Here is a 26,612-nt window from a genome sequence, read left to right on the forward strand (position 1 = left end):
AAGTAAGAAAAGACAGGTACACTCGTTGAGAAAGATGAGACGGAAATGGGCGTCTCTGCAGCTGTAGGTTGTTATTAATGGCGGAGAAGCAGCTGTGGTAAAAGGCGGGGAAGCATAGGAGCCTAGAGATAGGCACCGACATTGCGCAATCTTCGCTGATTCTGACTGACAAAATTCTTCAAGTTAAAAAACTAAAAATAATACTCTCCGGTCTTTATTATAAGACCCAATTTGATTTTTTATTTGGTCCTAATTATAAGACCAAATCCATTTTCTCTCTTATATTTATGCATTTTTTTCCAAGATAATCCTTCTAATAATGATAGTTTTAGCCAATATACTTAATTAGCAAGGATATTTTAGGAATAACAACACTTATTTATTATAAATAACCAACTTAACTTACTTCCTTAATCTCTTCAAATAAGTCAATTGGGTCTTATAATTAGGACCGGAGGAGTATATTATTTTAATATAAGAGTTAGTTAATTAATTTAAATAGATTAAAAAATTAATTTAAATTAGTTATCTGTAATAAATGTGTTATCTCTCTTAAAATGTCCTTACTAATTAAGTATATTGGTTAGAATTATCATTATTACAAAGACTATTTTAAAAAAATAAATACAAAATACAAAATAAATTGAGATCTTATATTTAAGATTAAAATAAAAGTCAAACAAACTCTGGTATTAAATAATAATAAATAAATATTTTAAAATTTTTTGCCCGAGGATATCATTATGAATGTTTCATTTTAAAAATAGAGCGACATTCTTAAGTTTTTTTTTACTTTCATATGAAATATTATTATGAATCACAATTATAATTATTTATATTCTATATTGATATTTTTCTTGTTAAATTTCATTTGTATATTTACTTCCATGAAAATCATCCATATATATATATATATATATATATATATATGCATCTATGATTCTATGTATCTATATGTAAATTCTCTTTTGAAAATTATATTTTGTGAGTCATATAAATAGTAAGAACAATTTTTAATTTCACATGAAATATGAATCCACAGTTTAGTTGACTCCGTCATATTTAAGTCTATCGCCGCTGGCCAAAAAGTATTTAATACAGTAATTTATAATGGGCACACAAAGAGCACTTGATGTGCATGTGAAACCAAGGATACAGCAGCGTGTCTCGGATACAAGAGACGAGGTCCAAACATAAAATAGACCAAACCAGTTTGTCCTTCACTCTTCTGATACATCGCAATTACATGCATCAGTTTCAACAACTTCTAACGATAATAGTGGAGGTTTACACTTTGACATCTCAGCTGAGAAACTTCATTTTCTTCATCGGCTCTCGTCGTTGCGTCATGACAAGAACTCCTAAAAGTTCCGCCTTCACTCTGAGAATCTGTCCATAAATCCTGTTCTTTGTCTCGGAGTGCTCATAGACCTTGCCTTTCCTCTCACAGATTCTGTCACACCCAAGAGTGTTGGGAAAATTGGAGAATTTGGCATGGAACGGCCATCTACAACTGAACTTTTCTTCAGAAAAGAAAATGATTTCCTTGGGAATGAAAGCTGTGAAGTGACTGAAGTCAAGTCGTCTTCTTGCAGATGTTCCCCTATTTTCACATTCTTCTCTTCAACTTGTGTTGTATCATGCCATTCCCTAGCGATCAAATTTGAAGGAATTGTTGTTTCATAAATCACATCTCCATTACATTTTTCTTTGTGCAGCCATTGTCCTAGTGTACGGCAGCTCTCTCCTCTAAATTCCTTATAGGGAACAGATTCAACCCCCATGTGGCAAAATTTTCTCTCCTAAAGAAAATTGCATGGCAATTCTTAGATGCATATAGCATGTGACTAAATTATCACAAGAGTTTTACTGACACAGAAAGGATATCAGATGAGGTTACCCGGTGTGAGAAAGAGTACTGCTTCATGCGTTCTCTTTTAATAATAGCCTCTTGCTTTCTCAACCATATAGCTTCAATGTCTTCTTTTGAGTGCAAGCTGCGGTCCCAAGTTCTTTGACTATGGCATTCAAACTGTAACTAAATTCTTGAAAGAATTAGCAAGAGGAATTGTTCAGCATCAACGCAGATTTGATCTACCGGCTTACAATACAATTCAGCAGGGTCAGGGAAATAACTATAATTACAGTTGAACTACTGAAACAGAGGAAATCCTTAGAAATCAGTATGTCATTAGTTTATTGACACTATTCCCATTTTGGAAAATGGAATACTAATGCAATGTTTGTTACACAGAAAAAGATCTTTCTCAAAAGGAAGTAATAAATGCAACAATCTCATTTACTTTCTAGAAAACACTTTTTCATGTACCAAACATTGCCTAAAAATTATTCTGGCATGTTGATGTTAATATTGTATAGTTGTATACTAACCTTCATTTCCGTATCTTCCAACTTCTTTTTCTGCTTTGGAAGCTGCTTACTTTTAGCATCTTTGCTAATTCTATCTGCAGCATGACTACTGCTTTCCTGGATTCCTACCTGCTTTCTTCTGGTGGAACGCAAACCCATTTGACGTCTCACAGCTCGACCACGAACTATAGCTTGCAATCTGATAATTCCTTTCAGTGCTCTGAATGCTTTCCTGGCCTATTTCATTATCAGTTAAGAGTTCAACTGAATTGATGTCCACAGTTTACTTAATTCCACCCATACAATCAACTATAGTTTGACTGAATAGATTTGAGAACAAGGGAGTTGGCTCCCTAATACAAAATCAGGAACAACTACAAAATCCAGACTATTACAGTAATTATTATCCGATTCAAAAAGTAATCTGCTTGCAAATTTTTAATCAATTTTTCTCTAACAGTGGATAGATGCGCCTAATGTTTTGTAGCTGCCATTTCTCTTTAGTGAAGTAAAAACAAAAGAAGTTTCGTTCTGACTTGAAATTTTAACCACTATCTTTTGCTGGTTTATTTCATCTTTGAAGTGTAAACCTATTCAACCTAGACATATGGTAAAATGCATTAATAAGTTCTGAGGAAGCTCACCAGATGTCCACGGTATGCACTTTGAATTTTAGTAGCGGCCAAGTTTCGGTTTCCCTTGGAGAGATATGAGTAGGAGCGAGAAGCACCTGTGAGCCTGACAACTTCAGCAGCAGCATGAGCAGCAGCAACTGCGGCCTCAGCAGCTGCTGCTGTTGCAACAGCCACTGTCATTGCATGCTTTCTCTGCTCTTCTTTTGCTTCACGTAGTGTTCTGTTTGGTTCTGTAAGCGCGGCATGCTGTTTCTGCTTGACCCCCCCAAGACCACAACTCCATCTCCTTAAATTCTGAGATCACAGATAAAAGAGATATCAATCAAAATTGGCAATGTTAAGTAATGCTATTCTGTATGTAAGCGTTCCAGGAGACCTCTTACTTGGGGCTTTGCCTCACAAGTTGATAGCTTTTTGCTACATCCAAACAAGCAGTTCCACTTTGCCATGAAGAATTATAACATCTTATGAACCAAATACTCCAAACAGCATTCTCTCCTACTCACGCATGCTTTAGAGTTTAGACAGAGGAGAAAAGGCCAGCTGTAGAATTTGTAGACGGCAATATGTACATGATCAATGATTTCGTTGAGTAATTAAAATGCCTCAACAATCTCTACTCTACTCTACTCTATTTGCTCCTCCTGCTGTTCATTTGTCAACACGAACTGTGTGTGCAAGCAGTGACAAACTTTATTAGTACGGTCATTTAATGGCCTATCAGTACACAGGAATAAATTCTAAACAGCAGAGGCACTGAATCAAACACAAAAAGTGCACCACAGAAAAGAGTATATTTCAACAAGCATGAAGATGTCAATAAACTCAGAAAAAAGAAAACAGACCATTCCGCTAGACTAACCTTTTCCAAGGCCGGCGAATATCAATGAACCATACTGCGTAGAATGCCTGAAAAACAGCAGGCTTGGTTAACCCAAGGGAAGAATGGGCATAAATTGACAGAAACCCACTCAAACATTTACCCTATGAAATACCAAGCACCCCAACTTTTTGTACTAGACATTGATGACCATTTCTCCAAGAGGGTTTCTTCTTTATGTCATCAAAACTGGCTTTTTCATGAAATCATGTTTTTTTCACTTTTGAGTACCATTGAAAAGGTCCTCATAAAAGGGAATATGGAAGGAAGAAATGCATAGGGAAAAGGCACAGCAATGAATACTGTAATTTGATGTGGAAAATGCTGTTAGCCTCCCTTTCATGAGTGGGGATTTAAAAGCAAGTTAATTCAACTTCATGGGGTCCCTCTTGTCCTATCTTCTTCCATATGTCAATTTTTGCAACCGCTACGGTCCATTGCAAATGTCTGCTTTCGTCAAACTTGCGTGCCCTTTTGTATTTTCGCCTTCCTTCCCTCCGGAAGAGAAGCGAGCCATTCACCATAATCATTTTGAATCTGGTCTGCGGTCAATGCAAAAGCACTTTAGATAGTCCCCTGATTAAAAGCAAACCTAACACTCCTTTTGAACTTGGGTGGATCAATTTCCTAGAAACTTTTTGAATGTTTGCGATGAGTTAGTTGAAGGGATTTAGTTATTTAAACGGGCCTAAATAGAATTGTTCTGATTAAATCTGAGTTGCCGAACTATTATAACTTATTTCGTGCACTAAAAAATTAAGTGAAAAATTCATCTTATGTTCTCAATTGAAATTCATGCTCGCGTCCCTTTGTGAAGACAAACCCATTAAAATATGTCAATCTATTTATGGACTGTTCCGTAGGTTCGGGGACATGCTTCTTGTTCCTCTATACAAACTACATGATCCTTTCGTCATGGATTCGTGGATAAGGGCTTAAATTCCCATGTGAATCTTGGATAAAAAAATTAGAATTGCAACTGAGAGCCCAATGAAGACAGCGATGGATTTACCTGTAATGTTTGCCATAGGGTCGGCAACTCAATAAATACTCGAACCACCGAAGCATCCACATGATTTAACTTGTAAACCGTTCATCGAATATCTGATTTTGCTGCTGAAGAACTCGAATAATTTACTTTTCTGAAATGCGATGAAGACTATATGTTTAGTTTGATTTTCCAACAAGGCAATGAACATTGGAATTCAATTTTTACATATTTACTCTGGCCCTAGTTCTTTCTAGGGTAACTGATGTGAGCACGTTTTCTGACCTCTCTTTAGAAGCGGTAATATTTCTGGCTTCTAGAGTGGTCCATCGACATGGGAGAGGGTAAGGTGGCTCTTTCGCTGTTTAGTGTCCAAGGAAAGTCACGAGGCACTGAATTCCATAAGTTTGTTTGATTTTTTAGTCTGGCCTCTCGGTTTTTTCTCCCTCTTTTTTTGTTTGTTCGCTAATAAGGGAAAAAATGACTTTCTTTCTGCTTCAACAATGACCCAACATTAACAAGTATTCTTTCTGTACTAAATATAAAATCTATTTTATAGTATAGTTTATATTATAAAATAGATTTTATATTTAAAATGGAGTAGTATGGATTACGAGCAATGGCAGGAAAAATTGCTTTATGCAGAATTGCAGATCAACCTATGAGCAGTGTTTCTCTGTAGGGGGACATTTTGATTTGGTCAGAATTATCCGAAAGCATCCCCTTTTTAATGCAATTGCACACTTTTTCTAATCCACAGTTCTCAAATATGGTGATTGCTGACTTGATATGTGGGCTATTTTCCTGGCAAAGTTCATTAAAACTCCCTGAAATTAGATCGTCAACTAATTAAAGATTATTAGTCTAGTGACCAGTCAAATGGAGCATCATCATGGTTTCCAACCACACACATGCCCATGGTATGCCCCTGTGTCTCGTTGGAGACGTCGTCTAATCCCAATAACAGCTTGCATTTTTAGTCATTATACTGTTAACCGTAATGACGTCCCCAGGATGTATCATGAAGTCTGTAAACAGCACAAAAAATTAACTTCATGATCATTTGGTACAGAAGAATTTTGAAAGTGATAATTTAGCATTACTGTGGTGCTAATGTGTTATCTCAGAGCCAATGAAACCCCTCACATATTGTTCGGAAATTGAGAAACGGAGTTGCTAGGGCATCATCACCTGGATTTTCATCCTGGAACACTTGATTCATGACTCTGGTGGAGTTCACGTCCTGAGGTGGGCTCCAATCGGTGGACGCAGCCTCGTCACACCAGTTGCTGCTCTCTGGAGATACCTCTCCGGCGTCGAATCAGACCGCAATCCGACGTTTCGCGGTGTTGGGTAGTGATCAGCTGATCCTACGGTGAACAACAGAGAGAGAAACAACAGGAGGAAATGCGTCCATTGGCTCTGACAGGTGTCCGTAATCCAAGTGACTTTTATAACTGAAATTATAGTAAAAATCAGTTAGTGTAATGCGATTTATATTTAGATAGGTGTTTATAAAAAGTCAGTTAAAAAAATTAAAAGTTGTTTAGATGATTAATAGATAATTTAATTTAATTGTAAAATGATTGAAAAATATACAAACTTTATTAAATAGTAGTGGTATTTGAAATTTTATATTTTTAATATGATAATAATTTTAAAAAATACATAAAATTATTATGATAAGATATAAATAGTTTGTTTGTGAAATTATAAAATAAAAATATCTGTTACAGAGAAAAATTTGAAAAAACATTGTAGATAATTAATTAAATATACATAATAGAGAAACATGAATATAAATTAAAATTTATTTGGTTTCTAATTAAAGTAAATGAAATTACATAACTAATTATATCGTAAGTTTTGCACAATTTTTCCATAAGTCAGTTAGAAAAGTTGATCTAGATTGCGTTGGATAAGTCAGTTAGAAAAATTACTTTTTTTCATAAGTCAGTTAGAAAAGAAACCCCATCTAAATAATCTTCTGAGTTATAATAAGCTACAAATCTCAATTTTACGTTTTTCCGTGTGTTTTTACCATCCTCATTTTGGTGGATTGGAGTTGGCCGAAGTCTTTGAGCGGAATAACAATTTTGTTGCTCGACAGGTAGTCCATTTCTGGTTAAGATTTCTTATAATTTATTACTCCTCCGGTTTTTATTATAAGACTCAATTTAACTTTTTATTTGGTCCTAATTATAAGACCCAATCCATTTTGTCTCTTATATTTATGCATTTTTTTCCAAGATAATCCTTCTAATAATGATAGTTTTAGCCAATATACTTAATTAACAAGGATATTTTAGGAATGACAACACTTATTTATTATAAATAACCAACTTAACCTACTTCCTTAATCTTCTCAAATAAGTCAATTGGGTATTATAATTAGGACCGGAGGAGTATTTCATTTTTCTCCCCATTTCTGGTACAACGCCCGCAAGACTTCAATATATGGTTACGTAGTTTCTATAATATTGTTCGCGAAAAAAAAAATATCCATAATATTTGATTGATATTAGTTTACGGGGACTGTGCCAACACTAGAACGTCGCACAAGTATACTCCTCCCATACTTCATTAAATTTTTAATATATTATTTTATCATTTATTTATTATAGTGTAGATATTTAATTTTTTAAAATATATATTAAATAAAGATAAAATTTAAAATGTATTATATTTCAATAGAGAGTTAATATAATTTTAAAAAAAAATTTGTCTGTATAAAATACGTAGAAAATATCTTCTAAATAAAATCAAAAGAGTATGTATGACTAATGTTAGAACACTTTTTCGGTTTATGTGGCATTATAAACTTTGTTTGTTTATTTGTCTTTTGTTTAATAGCTTAATTATCATAAAAGATTGAAGTGCATGTCACTCTTTATTTTTCAACGTTAAGCCATTTATTATTATTTATATGTATATAAATTATATGTAATTTTATAAATAGTGTGACATGTTTTCCAATGGTATGAATGATGTACGTAAAAACCTGACTGGAGTTATTCTTCAGTTTTCATGTAACGGATATGGAGTGAGGCCGAAGAAGTCCTCAATGGTTGCTTATGAGGAATTGGTGGTAATTGATGATTAATGAGTGTGAGCATAAGGTGTCCCTTTCTATTTTTTATTCAACCAACTACTCTTCTTGTTTTTTTTTTTAAGTTTTTGGTGCAGACTACAAAACTAATTTTGCAAAATTGATACTCTTCTGATCCTAAATATAAGACCAATTTTATAGTGTAAGTTACATTACAAAATAAATCTTATATTTAGAACCGGAGGATTTTGGCGTGCCTTTATATTCCATTAGTACTGTAGACGAAGTTGAATTCTTCAGACCAAGGAGAAGCACGTCGAGAAAGGTGTATTAATATTATCTGCATCCCCATTTGTTATTGTTGTTTAAAGAATGAAAAACCTAGTTGAAGATAAATATAAGTGCAACAAACGCACAAGAACATTTACTCTATTTTTGTGTGTTTTCTCTTTTATCAAGATATTGCCAGGACGTCTAGCTCAGGACAACTTCACTATGAACATTGCCATCCTCCATCCTTATCCAAGATCGAAGAGAGAAGGGTTTCTCAGAGATTTCCACAATTCTAGCCCCTCTAGGCCAATTTCCATAGCCGCCATACCCGGTGTGCCTGGCATAGCACAGCCATAGTCTCTTGTATGGGCAGCACCAGTCCAATCCGTGGTTGTGTCCAACAAATATTGCCTGCAGTTGTAAAAAGAATAACTCAATGCCAGCTTGTGTCCATCAAAGCAAATTCGTTCAATCAGCAAGTTTCCTAAACTCGATAATTCTAACCATGCACAGGAATGTTTAAAGGATTTTCAAATGTATACTACCAAACCAGGTCATACAGTAGCGGTAGACGCATCAGATCAGTAACATATATATCTGAAGTCAAACTATATACTCGTAGTCTCGTATCATCCAACTCTAATGTTGCTTATAACGACTGCGTTGCACGGTACACTATTACCCTTGTTTACATATAGTTTGTTGGCTAGGTTCTCTACCTTGACAGAAGTTCTTTCCCCAAGGAGTTTCATGATACCCGTTTCAGTTTCTTGAGCAGCAACCTCTTCTTTGTTGATAGAACCCACGCAAGGTTTGGCTATTGTGGACTTGGGAGCCACCTCTTTATAGGCTTTAGTTGGTATGTGCCAGAAAATAATCTCAGGAACCCTGTCAGGCAATGATTTGTCAATTTGGATGATAAGGAACTAGGAATGTGAAAAAGGAATACGAAGATTCAAAATGTAATGAATTCTTTTTCAAAATGTATATCTTACTCATTGTCTTTAATGGTAGGGCAAACATGAGAAATCAAACAAGTTATGCGTTGTTTCTACCTTGACTCGGGGTTCATGTCTTGAGCTTTCTTCTGGAACCATTCTGCTTGGCCACTGGAAATGACTTCAGGATAGGAACCACCGCCAGAATCAAGAAAATATAGGAAAGCCACAGGTGACTTCTTATCATCTGATGAGGAGACTTGGAGGGCATAGTTGGATACACTAGGCCAAAGCTCCCTAGGACCATTCACAGAAAAGGAGGCATTGTTCTTGATCTCATTTTTCATAAGTTCCACTCGTCCAGTTCCCTTGAAGCTACATTCTTCTTCTGCTGAAAAATAAGAAGAAGAAGGAGATGCCTTAGCTGAAGTACTTTTTTATGGGAAGAAGATGATGAGCGCCACTGCTAAATCATGTTATCCCTAATACTTCAATTGATGGAACATAGGCTTAAGTTATATTTCTGCCTAAATAACAACTTAACACTGCTTATAATTAACTTCTGCAAGCTTTTCAACATCGGGCGTCTCATAGGAAGCAGTAAACAACCATAACAATAATTAGAAACCCCACAAGCACCTAATAGTTAGTGACTTAACACCTGAATATGAAGTGGTAGGTTGGGGACAGCGAATTGGGGGGATTCCAGGTGAAGAGAACCACTCTATTGGCCACTCAAATGGAGCATCATCATGGTTCCCAAACACACTTGCCCACGGTATGCCCCTGTTTCTTGTTGGTGAGATTGCCTCATCCCAATACAAGCTTGCATTCTCAACCATTATGTTGTTGGCCGTAACAACATCTCCAAGATATATTACAAAACCTATCACCAACCACAATTAACTACGTTAGCATTTGGTACAGAGGAATTTGAGAAATTACAAATAACTTCACAATGCAGTAATGTATAGAACTCCCCTGTTTTGCGCAGAGAGACAAAACCAGAATATTCATTCGCAAAAAGCAATGAGCATCAGTACAGGGATATATATTCTGGCCTATGCACGTGATAATGTTACTCTTCTCTCTCTATAACTAACTCCAAAGGCAAAACTTACCTCTTCCTTCAATACAATTACCATAAACCCCCTTACCAATGTTACGCAAATATCATCCCCATAGACGCCTATTGTCAAAAAAAAACTTCAGAATCACCTGGAGTTTCATCATGAAGCACTTGATTCATGACTCTGAAGGAGTTTACGTCCTGAAGTGGACCCCAATCAGTAGACTCGGCCTCTCCAAAATGCAAGTCGGCAAAGAGAGCTATCTTGAAGGGCGCACCGGCGGCTAACTGGAGATGCCTCTCCGGCAGTAATCTGATGTTTCGACATCCTCGGCATCGGTGGTGATCTACTGATCCCACGGCGAGCAACTGAGAGAGAAACAACAAGGGCAAAAGCATCATCTGGTGGCCTTTACAGGTCTCCAAGAGGGGCCGAACGAAAGGAAAAGCAGAAGCAGAAAAAACGGTTGCAGGTGACGGATAAGCATATGATGGATTCGGCAAAGTTGGAAGGAGTTCAACAAAATTACATAAACACTGAAGTATTGTTTGCAAGTCATCGTCAGTAGGTGATTGGGTTGGATTCGATGCCGCGTATACACTGTACCACTACTAATATTAATTTTTATCCCATTTAACTTTTATTTTGATCTTAAATATAAAATTCTAATATATTTTATTTATCATATTTATTTTTTTAAAGTAGTCTTTGTAATAATGATAGTTTTAACCAATACACCTGATTAGTAATGATATTTTACGAAGAACAATACCTATTTATTACATATAACTAAATTAATTAATTTTCTTGATCTATTTAAATTAATCAATTAGTTTTTATATTAAATACTGAATATAGTATTCTTCCGGTTCTAAATATAAGACCCTTATAGTCAATTAGCATTAATTAGCCGGTTGGATTTCACTGCTTTAAATGGCATTAATAAGAATAACAAAATTGTTCGGTGAGAATATCCATTCATAAACTTCTCTTAATTAAGCGGCTTTATCATAAAGGATTCATGCGTCCTCTTTGCCCTTGCTTGCTAATGAAGTTACTGTGATCTATTTATATCTGCACCAATACACACACAGCAGAGTAGTGCACATCTTAGCGAAAAGGCCTGTCTCAATAGGATTGAAAAATTAGGTAAATTATAACTTCATATTATAATTTCAATTGGAAAATTCCTGGATTCAATTGGAAAATATCCAATTATAATATTTATAGCACTATTTGTAGCTTTGAAAATATTTGATGTGATCGCTCTCTATGTATTAAAAAAGCAGTGGTCGCTAAAAACAATCCTAGATGGATGAGATGTTGTAACTCGCTATGTGAAGGTTATTAATATTATTCTTGTTAGTATCTATATAAAAATTGTGGATGACATGAAATATTGAAATTGTTACTTACTTAATAAAAATTGTTAATAACTAATGAAATGCAATTAATACTTATGTTAAAGTTGTGAGTGATCTGAAAGAATAACTCTATCTTAACTTCTAAATTTCAAAAGTTAATAACAATTTTTCAATTCATTCTACCAATTTCAAAGTAGAAATTAATAAATCATCATTCTGATCTAAACATTTTGAGAAGTGAGAAAAAATCCATGTCTTAAGGAAAGCCTTAATTTTTAAATTTCGGGCGGTTATGACAAATTTTTAATTTATTTTATTAATTTTGGAATAGAAATTATAAAGACCATTTGCATATTTTTGCTTGAAATTTGTTTCGTTATAAGAACTAGCAATATTCATGTACTTTTTTCTTGGATTTCTGTAAATTTGAAGTTGTTCATGGGTCATTTTCCCCATGCTTAAAAAGAGGGAAAATTATAATGAAAATAGTTTAAGATGTAATTTTAATCCCAATCTTACTTTGTCTGGTGTAATTTTACCTCTGATTTTTTTTATAGGTGTAATTATGACTTTGATTTTTTTTCAATATAATTTTGCCTCTCAGGGCCAAAATTGCACAGAGAATTAGAAGTAAAACTGCGTTCAAGAAAAAAAAAGGGAAAATCACTAACAGGTCCCACATAAGGTAATTTATTACTCTGAGGTCTCACAAAATGTCAAAATTACTGACAGGTCCCAAGGGACCTCAAAGTAATATTTTCGTTTTGTAAAATGACATTACTGCCCCTTATATTCCAGATTCACATTTGCTCTGTCATTACGATTTACAACCTCAGCAGCGACTATTAACAACCTAATGAGAGGGCGTTAACAACCCTAGCAGTATCCGTTAACAACTTACTTTATAGAATTATATAACCTCTACATAAGAGTAAATTATAACCAAATAATATAATACAACAACTTTAACACTAAAATGGGAAACTTTTGATATCATTAAGAATTTTAACTAGATCCAATAGGATTATAGTAATATTTTAATGCGAATATCCATTTACAATCTCAACAGCGATTATTAACAACCGAATGAGAGGGCATTAACAACCTAAGCAGTAGCCGTTAACAACTTACTTTATAGAATTATATAACCTCTGCATAAGAGTAAATTATAACCAAATAGTATAATACAACAACTTTAACACTAAAATGAGAAGCTTTTTGATATCATTAAGAATTTTAACCAAACCCAATAGGATTATAGCAACATTTTAATGCGAAAATCCATTTACAACCTCAACAGTAAGTATTAATAACCTAAGGAGAATTGTTAACAACCTTAGCAGTGTCTGTTAACAACTAACTTTATCGGATAATATAACTTCTAACTATAACTAACTAAACTATAACTAAATAGTCTTAAAGTTAATCTTATATAGTTGTTAGAGGTTATATTATCCTATAAAGTCAATTGTTAATAGATACTGCCTAGATTGTCAACAGCTCTCTTTGGGTTATTAATACTCACCATTGAGATTGTAAATGGATTTTCGCATTAAAATGTTGCTATAATCCTATTGGGTTTGGTTAAAATTCTTAATGATATCAAAAAGCTTCTCATTTTAGTGTTAAAGTTGTTGTATTATACTATTTGGTTATAATTTACTCTTATGCGGAGGTTATATATTCTATAAAGTAAGTTGTTAACTGATACTGCTTAGGTTGTTAATGCCTTCTCATTCGGTTGTTAATAGTCACTGTTGAGGTTGTAAATGGATCTTCATATTAAAATATTACTATAATCCTATTGGATCTAGTTAAAATTCTTAATGATATCAAAAAGCTTTCCATTTTAGTGTTAAAGTTGTTGTATTATATTATTTGGTTATAATTTACTCTTATGTAGAGGTTATATAATTTTATAAAGTAAGTTGTTAACGGATACTGCTAGAGTTGTTAACGCCCTCTCATTAGGTTGTTAATAGTCGCTGCTGAGGTTGTAAATCGTAATGACAGAGCAAATGTGAATCTGGAATATGAGGGGCAGTAATGTCATTTTACAAAACGAAAATATTACTCTGAGGTCCCTTGGGACCTGTCAGTAATTTTGACATTTTGTGGGACCTCAGAGTAATAAATTACCTTCTGTGGGACCTGTTAGTGATTTTCCCAAAAAAAAATCAGAAGTGAAATTATACCTGAGAAATAAGATCAGGCCGTCGGGGGTAAAATTATACTTGAAAAATAAGTTCAGGGCCAAAAACGACACCCAGGTTTATCGTTCCGAGTCCTAAACCCTTGGCCGCCATAAGCCTTTCGTTTGGAGAAACAGGAGCCGAAACGTTCCTGCTAATGCAATACGAAAAATGGCGTTCAGAGGGAAGGAGATGATGAAGAAAGTTCTCAAGAAAGTGGGGGAGCACAATTTGGCCCCCGGAGTGAAGGAATCTTTGGAGAAATGCATGCCCAAAAGCAAGGTCGTCATGGGTCGCGCAAAACGCGGTATCTATGCCGGAAGACATATCCAGTTTGGCAATCGCGTCAGTGAAGATGGTGGTAACAAGTTTGTACTCTCTGCTGCTTTCCATTTATGTTAGCCTTTGATTCCTGTGATTTTGAGCTATCTTGGATTTATTTTGGAAAGTATGATGCTTTATCTTTGTGGTAATCTCGTAGATCCCAGCTTTTAGGGTATTCATTACGGGCCCTTTGATCTGACTGTTTCAACCGCAGAACCTACCATTTTTTTCCTGAAACACGAAATATAGTTTGGTGTCATGAGATTTATGGGAAAGTTTTGCATTTTGAACCTATTAACTTCTTTGTAATTTCAAATGGTGTCTTAGGCGGAATGTCTGTGTAATCGTGTCTATACGAGTGACTTCATTGGGATTTCATTCCTTTATCGTTTTTGGAGTTGGATCATGTGGTTGGCTTATTTGCTGCCGTGACAATCTTTTCTTAAATCGTCAAGAGACTCCAGTGCCTGTGGAGTGTTGAAACAGAAGTTAAACACGCATACCCTCTCACACGAGAATATGCTGAGAAGCGTAATGATAGCCTGCAATCACTTCAGTAATTGTGAATTGATACTATGTTAATATCTTCTGATAAGAAATTAAATTTTTTTACTGAATTTATATTATTGAAACTTAGAAAGAAACAAACCAAAGTTCGGCTTTATGGTGCTTGGTAAATTATATTCGCGGCTCTCCCTTTTATAGCCAAAATGTGTATGCCTTCACAGTTCTCCTATGTGTTTATACTATAGACGATCAGCTATATACGTTTTGTTTTGTTTTGCATAATGTTTGAGGTGGTTCAGCCTTCAAACTTTACATTTCAGCAATAATCTTCCTCAGAAAATAAACCAGCATGATTTATTGATTTGAATGGAGACATGAAAGTGACAAGACACATTTAAATTACTCAATGATATTTTATGTTTGTGTAATCAATCCTATTGAGGTTCTGTGATATTTTTCTGATTTAGGCCAGTTTATCTCAATGGTATGAGGTTCAATTTTTGAAACTATAAGCTATAAGAGTCAAAGAGCTAATCAGTTTTGGACTCAGTGCAAGAAATATTGTGACCCCCCCCTAGATCTAGAGTACGTGGAGAGTGGCTATTGATTTGTTGGCGACTCATGCTTTCTTATAGAAATCGGAATCAGATGAATGTCCAGCTTATCATCTCTTGATGCTCAATTTTGTGTAAGCAAGGGATTTTACCCTCAAAAGAAAGGAAAGAAGATATATTAGCAAATAAAACTCATTCTTTTTCTGATGGTGTTGATAGGACAAGGAGAACTTGGAAACCTAACGTCCAAGAGAAACGGCTCTTCAGTTATATCCTGGATCGCCACATTCGAGTTAAGGTCACCACACATGCCCTTCGTTGCATTGACAAGGCAGGTGGGGTTGATGAGTACTTCCTGAAGACTCCATATCATAAGTTGGACACAGAACTTGGCCTCTTTTGGAAAGCCAAGATTGAGAAGCTATACGAGGAACTTGGGAAGATGGAAGTTGTATTCTTTTCACCAGAGGATGAACAGAAGTTTGAACAGGGTTTTAAAGAACTGAAACTGTCTGAAAGGGAAGCTCGAAGGGAATTCCGAAGGAAGATGTATGCCGGAATGAACAGACACAAGCAGAGTGAGCTAGAAAGTAAGGACGAACAATCTACTGATATGGGAGGCAGTGGAATCGAGGACAGGATATCACGTGAATCTGAAGAACGGTTGGCCGCAGTTTCGTACGGACTAGCTGCTGACAATCTCGAAGCCGGGAATTTAGTTGCTAATTACTAATATTTTTATTAACTGGTATCTCTTTGTAAGCTGGTGGAGTTTTTGAACTGGCTTTTTTACCCTCCATCTGCATCTCGATTTCTTCACTTCTTCAATCTATTTCACTTAGCGGGACTTCATGATGGGCAATTTGGCGAGTAGGAATTTGTTATAAGATACTTGTAACATTTGTAGCCCGAGGTGGATCTGTGAGGGCAAACTTTTAAATAATGAATATTAGCAGTATGTATATGCACTTTTTAAGGCCATAATATATACGTACATGTACATGTATATATGTATGCATGCTTCATAATCCTTAAGATCAAACGATATAATTTTTTTACAAAGATTTTTCGGAAAATCTATCCCTTTTTTTTTTCTGGGGTCTAACACTCTTGGTGAAGATTTAATTTGTAAGAATTAGGTTGATATTGCTCATTTTATTAATTTTTTTTTCTTAGAAAGTTGTTTCATTTTTCAATTAAAAAATTAAAAAGGATTTGCAATCCAGCGCGCTTTAAAGTTTAAATCATGGCTTGGCATTTTGTAAGGATATATTTAATTAACTAAAATAATCTTTTGACCTTGAATTAACTAAAATAATTAGAAGCATCACATCACATCACAAATCTAAAATTCTAAAAATTATAACTCAAACAGGTGTGCATAAAATTGAAGATAAAGGTTAGCAAAAGTGTAAAGAATTTAATGTAAATATAAAAAAAAATCAAAATTAAAGAAAACTCATGTCGTTTGCTGCGGTGCTTGGCTATCTGCCTATCTCTCGGATTCCAAATAAACCCTCGTCTTGCGAGGGGCGGCGTTCTCTTCCTGTTCCTCGCCTCCGCACATCCGTGTTCTTTCTCATCAGTCGTCTCTGCCTCCGCTGTTGAACTACACCACCGGCTTCGACTATTGTTATTTTCTGCTCCGACGAGTTAAGGTGACCCTTCCCTCCCTAATTTCTCTGTTCGAAACCACCGTTGGTTCTAATTCTCCTGATCTTTTGAGTTGAGCTTGAGTTGTTTTTTTTTTTTTTTTTATCATTTTTGATGATTAATTCACTGCTTTCATGTTCGAAACATAGTGGAATACAGGCTGGGCGTGGGAAGATCTCATTTCCTTCCAAGCTGTTTCTTTTCCTTTCTAGCTTGTCTATTAGTGTCTTGGATATAATTTATATCTATACAGTAAATACACTGGATTTAGATGTTGAAAGTTGTTGGAGATGATGTTAATGGCACCTGAATTAGTTTGATTTCAAATTTAAGAATTTTCATTTATTGGTTTATTAGTCAGGCATTATGGAAGTCGAGGAGGAACAGACTACGTCAACTGTTTCTGCAGAAACCTCTGTACCATCATCTGATGTTCAAAGCACGGTTTCTCCTGTTCCTGCTGTGCTGCCCTCGCCAGTGCAACCTGTTATTCCAACAGTTCCACCATCTATTGTGCCCCCTATTGCTCCTATTCCTTCAATTCCTCCTCCCACCACTCTCCGCCCACTGGCGCCACTTCCTGTTCGTCCACCATCTATTAGGCCACCCATGTCACAAAATGGTGAGGTTAGATCAACTGACTCTGATTCAGATCATGATGACTCCGGCCCTGGGATAAACAAGGGTACAGGGGAGTATGAGATATCAGAAGAGAGTAGACTGGTTAGAGAGAGGCAGGAAAAGGCAATGCAGGAGCTTATGATGAAGAGGCGTGCTGCTGCTCTGGCTGTTCCAACAAACGACATGGCTGTGCGAGCTCGTCTGCGCCGTCTTGGTGAACCGATCACTCTTTTTGGTGAAAGGGAGATGGAGAGAAGAGACAGGTTGCGAATGATTATGGCAAAACTGGATGCTGAAGGTCAGCTGGAAAAGCTGATGAAAGCTCATGAAGATGAAGAGGCTGTAGCTTCTGCTGCACAAGAAGAAGCTGAGGAAGACCTACAGTATCCCTTTTACACTGAAGGGTCAAAGGCCCTCCTGGATGCCAGAGTTGATATTGCTAAGTTTTCTTTAGTAAGAGCAGCAGCACGTCTTCATCGTGCTCGAAGAAGAAGAGATGATCCAGATGAAGATATAGATGCAGAAATGGATTGGGCACTGAAGCAGGCAGAGAACTTGGTTCTTGATTGCAGTGAGATTGGAGATGACCGGCCACTTTCTGGTTGCTCCTTCTCAGCAGATGGAAAATGCCTTGCTACCTGGTATGCTTTTGCTACAAACTGTATAGTAACACTATTGTCTCTCTACTCCATTGAAACCATTCTAGCCTAATCTGGTTCTGTACATAGAGCTTGCTTAATAGAAAACATCGGCTCTCAATTACTTTTGAGCAGCTTTGATGAATTTTATTGTGCTGTAAAAGATTGAGTGCGATTTTGATTGGCTTTCTGCTACCAAGAGTAGCTTTCAAAATCGCTTTTGCATTCACAAGAAATTGAGAACGTGAATGTGAATTTAGATTGCAATATCTTGTTCAGAATCATTTAATGTCCGACAAAACATGCTCCTGTTGTGGTCAAATCTTTGAGAATCTGGTGTTTCCATCTCCTTACTGCGTTGAATAGTAAATATAATCAATATCAGAATGTAAAAGAAAGAAGGATTTTTCTTCATGCCAAAATGTTCAACTGGTGCCCTGGTCGTCGTGGGTTGTAATTCATTACTTGTACTGTGCCTAAAATGTCCCAGTGGTGTTTTATTTTTTAGTTCCCTGACTGGAGCTGCGAAGCTTTGGAGCATGCCTGAAGTTAAAAAAATTTCTACCTTCAAGGGGCACACAGAGCGTGCTACTGATGTTGCTTACTCTCCTGTGCACAACCATTTAGCAACTGCCTCTGCTGACCGCACTGCAAGGTATTGGAATGATCAAGGGTCTCTTTTAAAGACATTTGAGGGTCATCTTGACCGTCTTGCTCGCATTTCCTTCCATCCATCTGGGAAGTACTTGGGCACTGCTAGCTTTGACAAGACGTGGAGATTGTGGGACATAGAAACAGGAGAGGAATTGCTTCTCCAAGAAGGTCACAGTAGGAGTGTATATGGTTTAACTTTCCACCATGATGGATCATTAGCTGCATCTTGTGGACTGGATTCACTTGCTCGAGTTTGGGACCTTCGTACTGGGAGAAGTATTCTTGCACTGGAAGGTCATGTCAAGCCGGTGAGATATTGAAGTTTCTCTCCAATCTCTATCCTGGCCTCCCTTTTCCCTTCCTCAAGATCACTGCTTCACACACTTGGCATTGCATGATCTAAATTATACTTGTGATTTGTTTCAGGTTCTTGGCATCAGTTTTTCACCTAATGGTTATCATTTAGCCACAGGTGGTGAAGACAACACTTGTCGCATTTGGGATTTGAGAAAGAAGAAATCCTTGTACGTCATACCAGCTCACTCTAATTTAATATCACAAGTCAAATTTGAGCCACAAGAGGGTTATTTTTTGGTAACAGCTTCGTATGACATGACAGCGAAGGTATTCTTCCTGAATTAGCAGTGCTTTGTTGGATATCAGAATGTAACATTCTTCTATATAGGAAGTTCGTTCTATTTAATTTCTTATATCTAAGTATTAATCCAGGTATGGTCAGCTCGTGATTTTAAGCCTGTCAAAACGTTATCTGGGCATGAATCAAAAGTCACTTCTCTAGATATTCTTGGAGGTAAGTTTACCACCTGTCATTTACCGAGATGTTGGCAACCAAATTCTATCTCCTCTCAGCCTCTTCTGTTTTCCTTACATTCACACTTTCCTTTCCCCTATCAATTTCTCCACCACCTAATATGTAAATAAGTGATTATCACAAGTCTACCTAGTTGATTGATCAATTCCGAATGTCATGGAAAGTGCAATGGGACTCCTAACGGATAACCTAGCATATTTTGGCTTTGTTTAGAGATGCAGTCCAGCGGGGGACATTTATTGTGTGCTGTTAAAAACCTGCTCTTGCATTTAATTATTTACCTCTCGTGACAAAATTTATGATGTGTCGTTGCAATCATGAAAGTGGTTGAAAGGAAGAATTACTCTATTTTTCATTTTCTATTCTCTTTATGTTTTTAGCAACTTTTGAAAGACAAGACTTTAACTAATTTTTTTCCACACGACAGTCTTCTCGCTAAGCATGTAAGCTTCAATCTAAATTTGTTTTTGTTGGCAAAAAAAATCTAAATTTGTTTTTGAAAATGCTGAAGTGCATGTCTTCCGGATTTTTTTTTTCAAAGTATCATAACCAAAGGAAAAATCTAGACGAGTGAGTGAAGAAATTTTGTTATTGAATTGTGCCAACTGTTGGGCGTTCAAGACGAAAGTTGGAAACAATTTTCTTTCATGGCCTGTTTTGCATGACAAGTCCTATTATTGTCTAGGTGCCATCTTCTCTTCTTTGTGTTGAATAATGAATGGTCAGTGTAATCTCAAATTATGAACATATGAACAAAACAGCATTTGGTTAATTTTGTTAGTCTGTTATTTTCTTTTGGCAGATGGCTTGTGCTAATATATGTTGTGTACCTCTGCTGTCTGTTCTGATTTTGCCTCCTTATTTATGGCAGATGGACGTTATATTGCTACTGTCTCCCATGATCGCACCATAAAGCTGTGGTCCAGCAACATGACTAGTGAACAAGCTATGGATGTTGACTGAGCTACCCTGGTCAGAATACAATTTCTGAAAGGACCCTAGTTCGCGGAGTCGCATTTATCTTGGGGCTCACCAAGTCGGCCAAAAACATTTTGGCAAGAAAGGCATTACCAATCAAGTGGCAGAGACGGTGCAAGGCAATTTTGACTTAGAAAAGTGGGTTGAGAGAGGATGTCATGGTTCTAATTACCCCTTGGAAAAAAAACAAGGCCGAAGATCTAGCCATTAGGGGTTGAACTCGGTAGACAGAATTAGCGTTCTTGCTTTTGTATTCAGGATCTGCCGATGCCCCCAGTGCTCCCATGTGCATGACGTTATGTATCAGAATCCATAAACCTAGAGAATGCATCATACTTAACTGTAATAGAGTTCATTTACTTCCAAAAGCCAACATGCTTGCAACTGATGCGATAACCTTCGGCCAACGTCAAGGGCAATTATCCTGGTATATTTGTTGAAGGAATCTGTGTAGAAAATGGCCTAGAGCCCAAGATGTAGCTTATGTGTCCATCCAAATTCTAAAGGATGTGTACGTGCGGGGCCAAATGTTTCTGAGCGATTAGTACCAAATTGCCGAGGGACTATGTTGTATCCCAATCTTCCCGTGGGGGGGGGGGGGGAGTCACCACCCCACTAACCTGTCAATTTGTTTTTCTATTCCAAGCAAACCAAGGTAGATATAGGTAGACAAAATTGTAGATATTGCCAATTCATGACGGCAGGAATCTCTGGCATTTTGACCAAAAAGAAAAAAAAAAGACTGAACGCTCATCCTAGAACTAGCAAGTTGTAACGCAGCGTCATCTCAATTTTATCATGAAATGGGCGAGTACCATCCAAATTTTAACGGATGTCCCCAAAGGGAGAGATCGCGTTATCAACATTGCTTAATATCCCAAGTATAGTTGAAGAGAAATCTTGGAACCAAGGGACTTTATTTATACATGGTCCCTTCTCCGCTATCAACTCGCGTCACCATTGCCTCCGTTGTCTTTCTTTTTTTGTTTGGGGGGGGGGGGGTTAGTTTATTTGATGCTTCTTCATTCCCGTTTTTTCGATTTTCTTGACAGGTGTTCAAATGGGGGAAAATTCAACCATTAGGCGTGCCTGCAGTAAGATTTGTTACTAGTTTTAACTTCGCGGTCCCCACTATGTCATGGCTCAGTAATTAACAAAAATTACATGAAACAAAAATCCCATGGTAGGGGTAAGTAGGCAATGCCACTGCAAGATCAGCTAAAGTGTTTTAGGAGTGCTACAACTTGACAATAAGGCCAATAGGGCAATGATCACTACCTTCTACGTCGGGTAGAATGTAGGAGTCGTGAACCTTGTCAGCTATGGAGTCCGAAACAAGGAAATAGTCCAGTCGCCACCCTGTTTTAAATTACAGAGCAAAGAAACAACAGAGAAAGTGAGCTTTTTTCGAACGGCCTTCAAGATGATAATGACATCCCAGCAGATGAGTTACTAATTTTCACTTGTAACACCACAGCATCCTAAACAAGTTCAAATTATAATAATAGTTCTAAGAGCGAGCACACCATAACTACCTTTGTTAGTTTTACGCGCACCATGTCGATAGCCCCAGTAAGTATATCCAACTACCCCAGGGTGCTGCCTTCTAAAGGTATCCACAAATCCCTTTGATAAGAAGTTTTCAGTAAAAGAGTTCCTTTCTTCATCCGTAAAACCAGCACTTCTTCTATTCCCCTGTAGCCACATTAACAATCAGAACACAGCTGATTTTTCCCCTGCTTTGGCTGCCAACACTAATGCAGATGCAGACATCGGTTATCAGAGTGCTCGCTTAAATTTCCATTTGTCTTTGTTTCCTAAGTATGTTAAACAAAACATGCATAGATTGCATTATATAAGTAAACAACTTTAACATGCCCCAAAAAAGGCTTGAAACAGTAATGCCAGTGTTTTGCAAAGTGAGCCACTTTTCCATTATAATTCTAATAACACCCACTTGTCCTGCTAAGACGTGACATGATTTATTACCTACTCCTAATACATGCTTGACATCTTGATCAAGCCAGTTGATCTTCAAGATCCTCTCAGAAGTAAGGTAGGGCTCCGGAGCATGCCTATCATAAGTGATGTCTCTGCTTGGTAACATCACCTTCAGATATTGTCACTACCATACCCTCTCTACCTCACCAGCTCAAGAATCTTAAGTCCCGTTTGGTACAAATTATTAAAAATGAAGGGTAAGGACTAGGATTGGAATTGAGAAAATGTATTACAAAAGTGTTTAGCATAAAAGATTGCTTATTACATGAGATTAGGTAAACCCATGTAGCAAGCAATTACTCATGTTAAATACTTTTTTTAATGATTTTTCTCAATGGTAATCTCAATCCTTACTCTCATTTTTAATATTTCGTATCAAACAGGACCGTAAGATCTCAGCATCAATTACACTAAGTCGCTACACATCACAAGAGGATTGTTCATTGAATTTGAAGTCATTTTGCAAGTGATCCCAATAGCTATTATCCAAGCAATGATAGACCCATAGCATCTATAATTACTGGTTCACTACCAGTAGTACGATAGTTTGGCCTCGTATATTTTGTGAACACCTCGTGCCCTCATGCAATAATTGGCGTATCACATTAGGTCACTTAATTTAGGGGATACAGAGACTTCCTTTTCATCAGGGAAATAATAAAACATATTATAGGATCAAACATAGACTCTTCAACAGTGTAAGCGCTCTGTAGTTCAGGGAAGCAGATCCCACCTGATGACTCAAACAATATCTGTAAATTCATGCCAAATGTGTCACTTTTAAAGATAATCAAATTTTATTTCATGCTTCGCAGCAGTTCTTAACACAAACGACTGGAATACTATAGGGTTCAAGTTTACCAAGTCTTACCAACAACTTATTTACAACATTTTTTAGTTTGTTTCTTAACTGAGAATATTCTTACCAGGAGGTCATCCCTGGCATTCCTCTCTTTTCTTTTCCTCTTCAAATCCAGTAACTCAGACAGAAACAATGGATTCATACTGAGACTTGCGTATGACACTCTCATTGTTTACATGGAGAAACTTAGGTCCGGATAACTTACAGCAGGGTTATATATGTCTATCTCCTCATGAGCACAATTTAGATCACCAGTCAAAATCACCGGTTTCGACTTCTCCAGCTCCTGAATCCAGCATATCAAAATTGAGCCATTAGAGATACAATACACAACTACAATGTTTAAAAATATTTATTTCACATAAAAAAAAAATTTACCCACAGATAATAGGTTGAAAAAGAAAGAGACTCCAACATAGAATATCACCCCCTCCTAAGATTTACTGTTCGAATAAAAATCATAATTTTGACATGCCAGCCATACGCCATATGGTACAATGCTATTTGGTCTATCAAATCTACAATTATCAAGTACAACTATGAGATTGGTGAACACCAAAAGGTCAAGAAAAATCACACAACAGATTTGAATAACCAAGCCACTCATGCTGAACATGTCCAACATGTTAAAATGGTTACACAAGTTGTTTATGTAACATGATGAATTACCACATATTGCTAGCAAATATAAATATGAATGAGTATTTCCACCCTCCACCTGCCATATCATTAAGCAAATTTACAAAAATAACCCAAAAAATGGAAACATAGATAGACGATGAATTCTTGGAAAAGAAAAGAGGAGAAAACAGGATGATACATACTTTCATATAATTACTGAGAGATGGATCCCACTGAGTAATTCTGTAAGACTAGGATCAAAAGCAGAGTTAGTTGGACGGGGATACTTAAATTAAAATGACAAACTATAGAGATCTAGAAATGAAATGGGAATTTCCGAATCCAATCTTCTTAAGTCATATACCAATCTTTTTAATCCGTCTCCAGAATTAGGGACGTATCCAGAAATCAAATAAAATGAATCAAACTCTGCAGTCACAATTCTCCCTTCACCATCATGATCTGGTATGCCTAAGCCGTATCTGACTGAAAGTGGCCTTATCTGTCAGATAAATTCCATGTTTCAGTTAAAAAATAACAATGAGAAAAAGCAAAATTAATGTAAACACCATTGGTTCGTGAAGGCATCTACTTTATAGTGATGCCAAAGAAAACAATATTATTATTAATCATTTGATCGTCACACAGCACTAAGATCTGCCTTTCGCTATGGAATATAGATACATTTTTTCCTCTCCATAAATGTCAATGTCATAGAAGGATTTTACCCTAAGCTTTGACAGGGAGATAAGTGTAAACGCATTATCATTAATAATCATGATGCATTAATTTCAAGTTTTTAATAAAAATTTTAGCTCAGGTAAATTTACAAGTTATTACTCTTAAATAGCCATCTCTTCTTAAAAAAAAACATTAACATTATGCACGTAAATTTTCAATAAGCATGAAGATAGAATTAACATACCCTTGAGATTATCGCTGTTCCAGAGTAACCAAGTTTAGACACACTACATGTCCAGAAACTGTTCTCATAGCCATCTATTAAGGAGGTTTTGATTGCGTCAATGTCCTTCTCCTGTTAGTAGAAGTAAAGCATCCACGTAGAGAAGAACATAAGCATCTTAAATTTTCTAATTAATTTTATGATTTTATCATGGTCAATAGAACTAAAATACAGCAATCAATAAGATATAACTTAGGACTAGCTTATTATAATTCATATCTTTTGCAATTCGCAACAAATAAACCATCTTTGCTGCTATCATGTGGAAACTTGTTTCTTTGTGCGCATGCATGTGCCAGCTGTAGCACTATCTAAAATTGGATGAGGGCAGAAAAAGTATATCTCTACCAAGATATAGAATGAGCACTAATATACCCCACCTGTATTTTAGTCTCTTGCAAGCACAACACATCAAAGTCTTCCCTTTGGGCCAGTCGAAGTGCTGAAGATCCTTCTAGTTTCAACAAAGCTCTCAATCCATTGACATTCCAAGACAAAATCTTGATAAATTTTGTATCCCCAGCAAGAGGTGGAGGTCTCATACTACTAGGATTATATGCAATCCATCCTTTCTGTGGCTTCTTGTGTGCAAGGACAGTCCATGGTTCAATTAAAGCAATGGGTGCATTGAGTTGTTCTAATTGTGCAACATCACCTACAATGTCAGCAGATGCTTTTCTCTTTTCCCGGAAGGTTCCCAACCTGGTTACAAAATCCAATAGAATATTAAGCGTCAGCTGAGTCAATTTCAAACCAAAAGTTACCAGTCAAAAGGTAGCCAAGGATGATAGTATTGAAATCAAAATGGAAGCGTGCTCAAATTCAATGTGAAGAAACAAATTTATATAATATACAGGACCTGACACTTCACATTTCACTGCCATCTTCTTCTTGGTTGCCACTTTGACATTCTTGCCATCAGATCCTAACAGCATATCATCCACTGTGTCTTCTTTATCTGATAAATTTTGAGCTGCTAATAACCCTTGTTCTTCTGTTATTTGAGAAATTTGGCCTGCACATGCAGAGACCTTCTAACCAAAGGAATAATACAGCCAGCTTTTAAAGAGAAAAGCTAAAACTAATGAGTAACAAAGAGTTTAATTTAAGCTTTGAAGCCCAAAATGTTCGGTAAAACATCCTCATTTGCTCCATTTCCCGAAGAACAATAAGTTTTCAGACCAAGAGGTTCGTGTCGCAACAGTTTAAATTAACAGCAATGTTGTATACCCCACGTCTGATGCCAATGAAAGACTTCAAGGCAGATACAAGATCATCTTTGCGACCTTGGCAGGGACCTTAACAATCCTGACAATTCAAAACCTTTTCTAAGTCAAAGGAACTTTCTCGTCTATTTTATATCAGAGAGAGAGAGTTGAAGCAGCTGGTCTGCGTAGAAAATGCCTAAAACTGTTACCTTAATGTTTTCCGTAGTTCCTCAACTGTCATTGTCTCTATCTTGGCCGGATCATTTCTCAATCTCTCAATCTCAATGGAGTAGCTATCGAGTTCTTTTTCCTACGTTATCAGCTTATAATAAATGCCAACAGAATAAAAAAGGATCTCAACACTCAAAGTAACACAAAGCATATGTAAGAAAGACAAGTCAAACGGACCTCTAGAATAGGCTTCTTGGAACTTGGG

General features: G+C 36.4%; 6 protein-coding genes across 7 annotated transcripts; 2 read left to right on the top strand and 4 right to left on the bottom strand.

The window, feature by feature from the left end:
- Positions 1 to 1,061: 1,061 nt before the first annotated feature.
- LOC114733300 (uncharacterized) lies at positions 1,062 to 1,995 on the bottom strand. The gene is made up of 2 exons (XM_028920750.1): positions 1,901 to 1,995; positions 1,062 to 1,802 (listed from the first exon to the last, which is right to left on the bottom strand). Exons 1-2 carry the CDS (start codon positions 1,925 to 1,927, stop codon positions 1,377 to 1,379), a joined length of 453 nt encoding a protein of 150 aa, XP_028776583.1. The 5' UTR covers positions 1,928 to 1,995; the 3' UTR covers positions 1,062 to 1,376.
- Positions 1,996 to 2,346: 351 nt separating this feature from the next.
- On the bottom strand, positions 2,347 to 4,122 carry LOC114733256 (uncharacterized). The gene is made up of 4 exons (XM_028920680.1): positions 3,868 to 4,122; positions 3,389 to 3,548; positions 3,015 to 3,299; positions 2,347 to 2,607 (listed from the first exon to the last, which is right to left on the bottom strand). Exons 2-4 carry the CDS (start codon positions 3,452 to 3,454, stop codon positions 2,347 to 2,349), a joined length of 612 nt encoding a protein of 203 aa, XP_028776513.1. The 5' UTR covers positions 3,455 to 3,548; positions 3,868 to 4,122.
- Positions 4,123 to 8,238: 4,116 nt separating this feature from the next.
- Positions 8,239 to 9,589, bottom strand: LOC114733291 (probable inactive purple acid phosphatase 16). The gene is made up of 3 exons (XM_028920739.1): positions 9,251 to 9,589; positions 8,915 to 9,083; positions 8,239 to 8,606 (listed from the first exon to the last, which is right to left on the bottom strand). Exons 1-3 carry the CDS (start codon positions 9,478 to 9,480, stop codon positions 8,397 to 8,399), a joined length of 609 nt encoding a protein of 202 aa, XP_028776572.1. The 5' UTR covers positions 9,481 to 9,589; the 3' UTR covers positions 8,239 to 8,396.
- A 4,297-nt stretch (positions 9,590 to 13,886) lies between these two features.
- LOC114733282 (54S ribosomal protein L24, mitochondrial) lies at positions 13,887 to 16,125 on the top strand. The gene is made up of 2 exons (XM_028920726.1): positions 13,887 to 14,127; positions 15,364 to 16,125. Exons 1-2 carry the CDS (start codon positions 13,931 to 13,933, stop codon positions 15,875 to 15,877), a joined length of 711 nt encoding a protein of 236 aa, XP_028776559.1. The 5' UTR covers positions 13,887 to 13,930; the 3' UTR covers positions 15,878 to 16,125.
- Positions 16,126 to 16,652: 527 nt separating this feature from the next.
- On the top strand, positions 16,653 to 21,018 carry LOC114733269 (U4/U6 small nuclear ribonucleoprotein PRP4-like protein). 2 transcript variants are annotated; one of them, XM_028920713.1, is made up of 6 exons: positions 16,653 to 16,802; positions 17,155 to 18,059; positions 18,565 to 19,018; positions 19,137 to 19,334; positions 19,440 to 19,521; positions 20,414 to 21,018. In XM_028920713.1, exons 2-6 carry the CDS (start codon positions 17,164 to 17,166, stop codon positions 20,503 to 20,505), a joined length of 1,722 nt encoding a protein of 573 aa, XP_028776546.1. In that variant the 5' UTR covers positions 16,653 to 16,802; positions 17,155 to 17,163; the 3' UTR covers positions 20,506 to 21,018. The 2 variants fall into 2 exon arrangements, with proteins under 2 accessions (XP_028776546.1, XP_028776538.1); XM_028920705.1 differs by having other exon boundaries at positions 17,159 to 18,059; positions 20,414 to 20,511.
- Positions 21,019 to 21,610: 592 nt separating this feature from the next.
- On the bottom strand, positions 21,611 to 26,608 carry LOC114733262 (DNA-(apurinic or apyrimidinic site) lyase, chloroplastic-like; the record flags this gene model as incomplete). The annotated part of the gene is made up of 11 exons (XM_028920693.1): positions 21,611 to 21,879; positions 22,056 to 22,215; positions 23,589 to 23,669; positions 24,208 to 24,255; positions 24,369 to 24,506; positions 24,930 to 25,040; positions 25,349 to 25,705; positions 25,823 to 26,002; positions 26,255 to 26,276; positions 26,386 to 26,486; positions 26,585 to 26,608. Coding segments are annotated over 11 exons (1,344 nt in total), but the record flags the coding sequence as incomplete, so codon positions are not given.
- Between the last annotated feature and the right edge of the window lie 4 nt (positions 26,609 to 26,612).

Source organism: Neltuma alba, unplaced genomic scaffold, assembly GCF_004799145.2.
Source record: "Neltuma alba isolate B1F8T4 unplaced genomic scaffold, ASM479914v2 tig00002587_pilon, whole genome shotgun sequence".
In the NCBI taxonomy this organism is placed as follows: domain Eukaryota; kingdom Viridiplantae; phylum Streptophyta; class Magnoliopsida; order Fabales; family Fabaceae; genus Neltuma; species Neltuma alba.

Bases quoted from the DNA above. Each gene is read 5' to 3' on its own strand.
- LOC114733300 (XM_028920750.1), bottom strand. From the start codon at position 1,927: ATGAAGCAGTACTCTTTCTCACACCGG. The intron at 1,803-1,900 runs GTAACCTCATCT...AATTTTCTTTAG, and splicing joins AGTACTCTTTCTCACACCGG to GAGAGAAAATTTTGCCACAT.
- LOC114733256 (XM_028920680.1), bottom strand. From the start codon at position 3,454: ATGGCAAAGTGGAACTGCTTGTTTGGATGTAGCAAAAAGCTATCAACT. The intron at 3,300-3,388 runs GTAAGAGGTCTC...CTGTGATCTCAG, and splicing joins CTTGTGAGGCAAAGCCCCAA to AATTTAAGGAGATGGAGTTG. The intron at 2,608-3,014 runs GTGAGCTTCCTC...ATAATGAAATAG, and splicing joins GTGCATACCGTGGACATCTG to GCCAGGAAAGCATTCAGAGC.
- LOC114733269 (XM_028920713.1), top strand. From the start codon at position 17,164: ATGGAAGTCGAGGAGGAACAGACTACGTCAACTGTTTCTGCAGAAACC. The intron at 19,335-19,439 runs GTATTCTTCCTG...GTATTAATCCAG, and splicing joins CGTATGACATGACAGCGAAG to GTATGGTCAGCTCGTGATTT. The intron at 19,522-20,413 runs GTAAGTTTACCA...TATTTATGGCAG, and splicing joins TTCTCTAGATATTCTTGGAG to ATGGACGTTATATTGCTACT.
- LOC114733291 (XM_028920739.1), bottom strand. From the start codon at position 9,480: ATGAAAAATGAGATCAAGAACAATGCCTCCTTTTCTGTGAATGGTCCT. The intron at 9,084-9,250 runs GTAGAAACAACG...ATTGCCTGACAG, and splicing joins GACATGAACCCCGAGTCAAG to GGTTCCTGAGATTATTTTCT. The intron at 8,607-8,914 runs GTAGAGAACCTA...TTACAACTGCAG, and splicing joins GGGAAAGAACTTCTGTCAAG to GCAATATTTGTTGGACACAA.
- LOC114733282 (XM_028920726.1), top strand. From the start codon at position 13,931: ATGGCGTTCAGAGGGAAGGAGATGATGAAGAAAGTTCTCAAGAAAGTG. The intron at 14,128-15,363 runs GTTTGTACTCTC...TGGTGTTGATAG, and splicing joins AGTGAAGATGGTGGTAACAA to GACAAGGAGAACTTGGAAAC.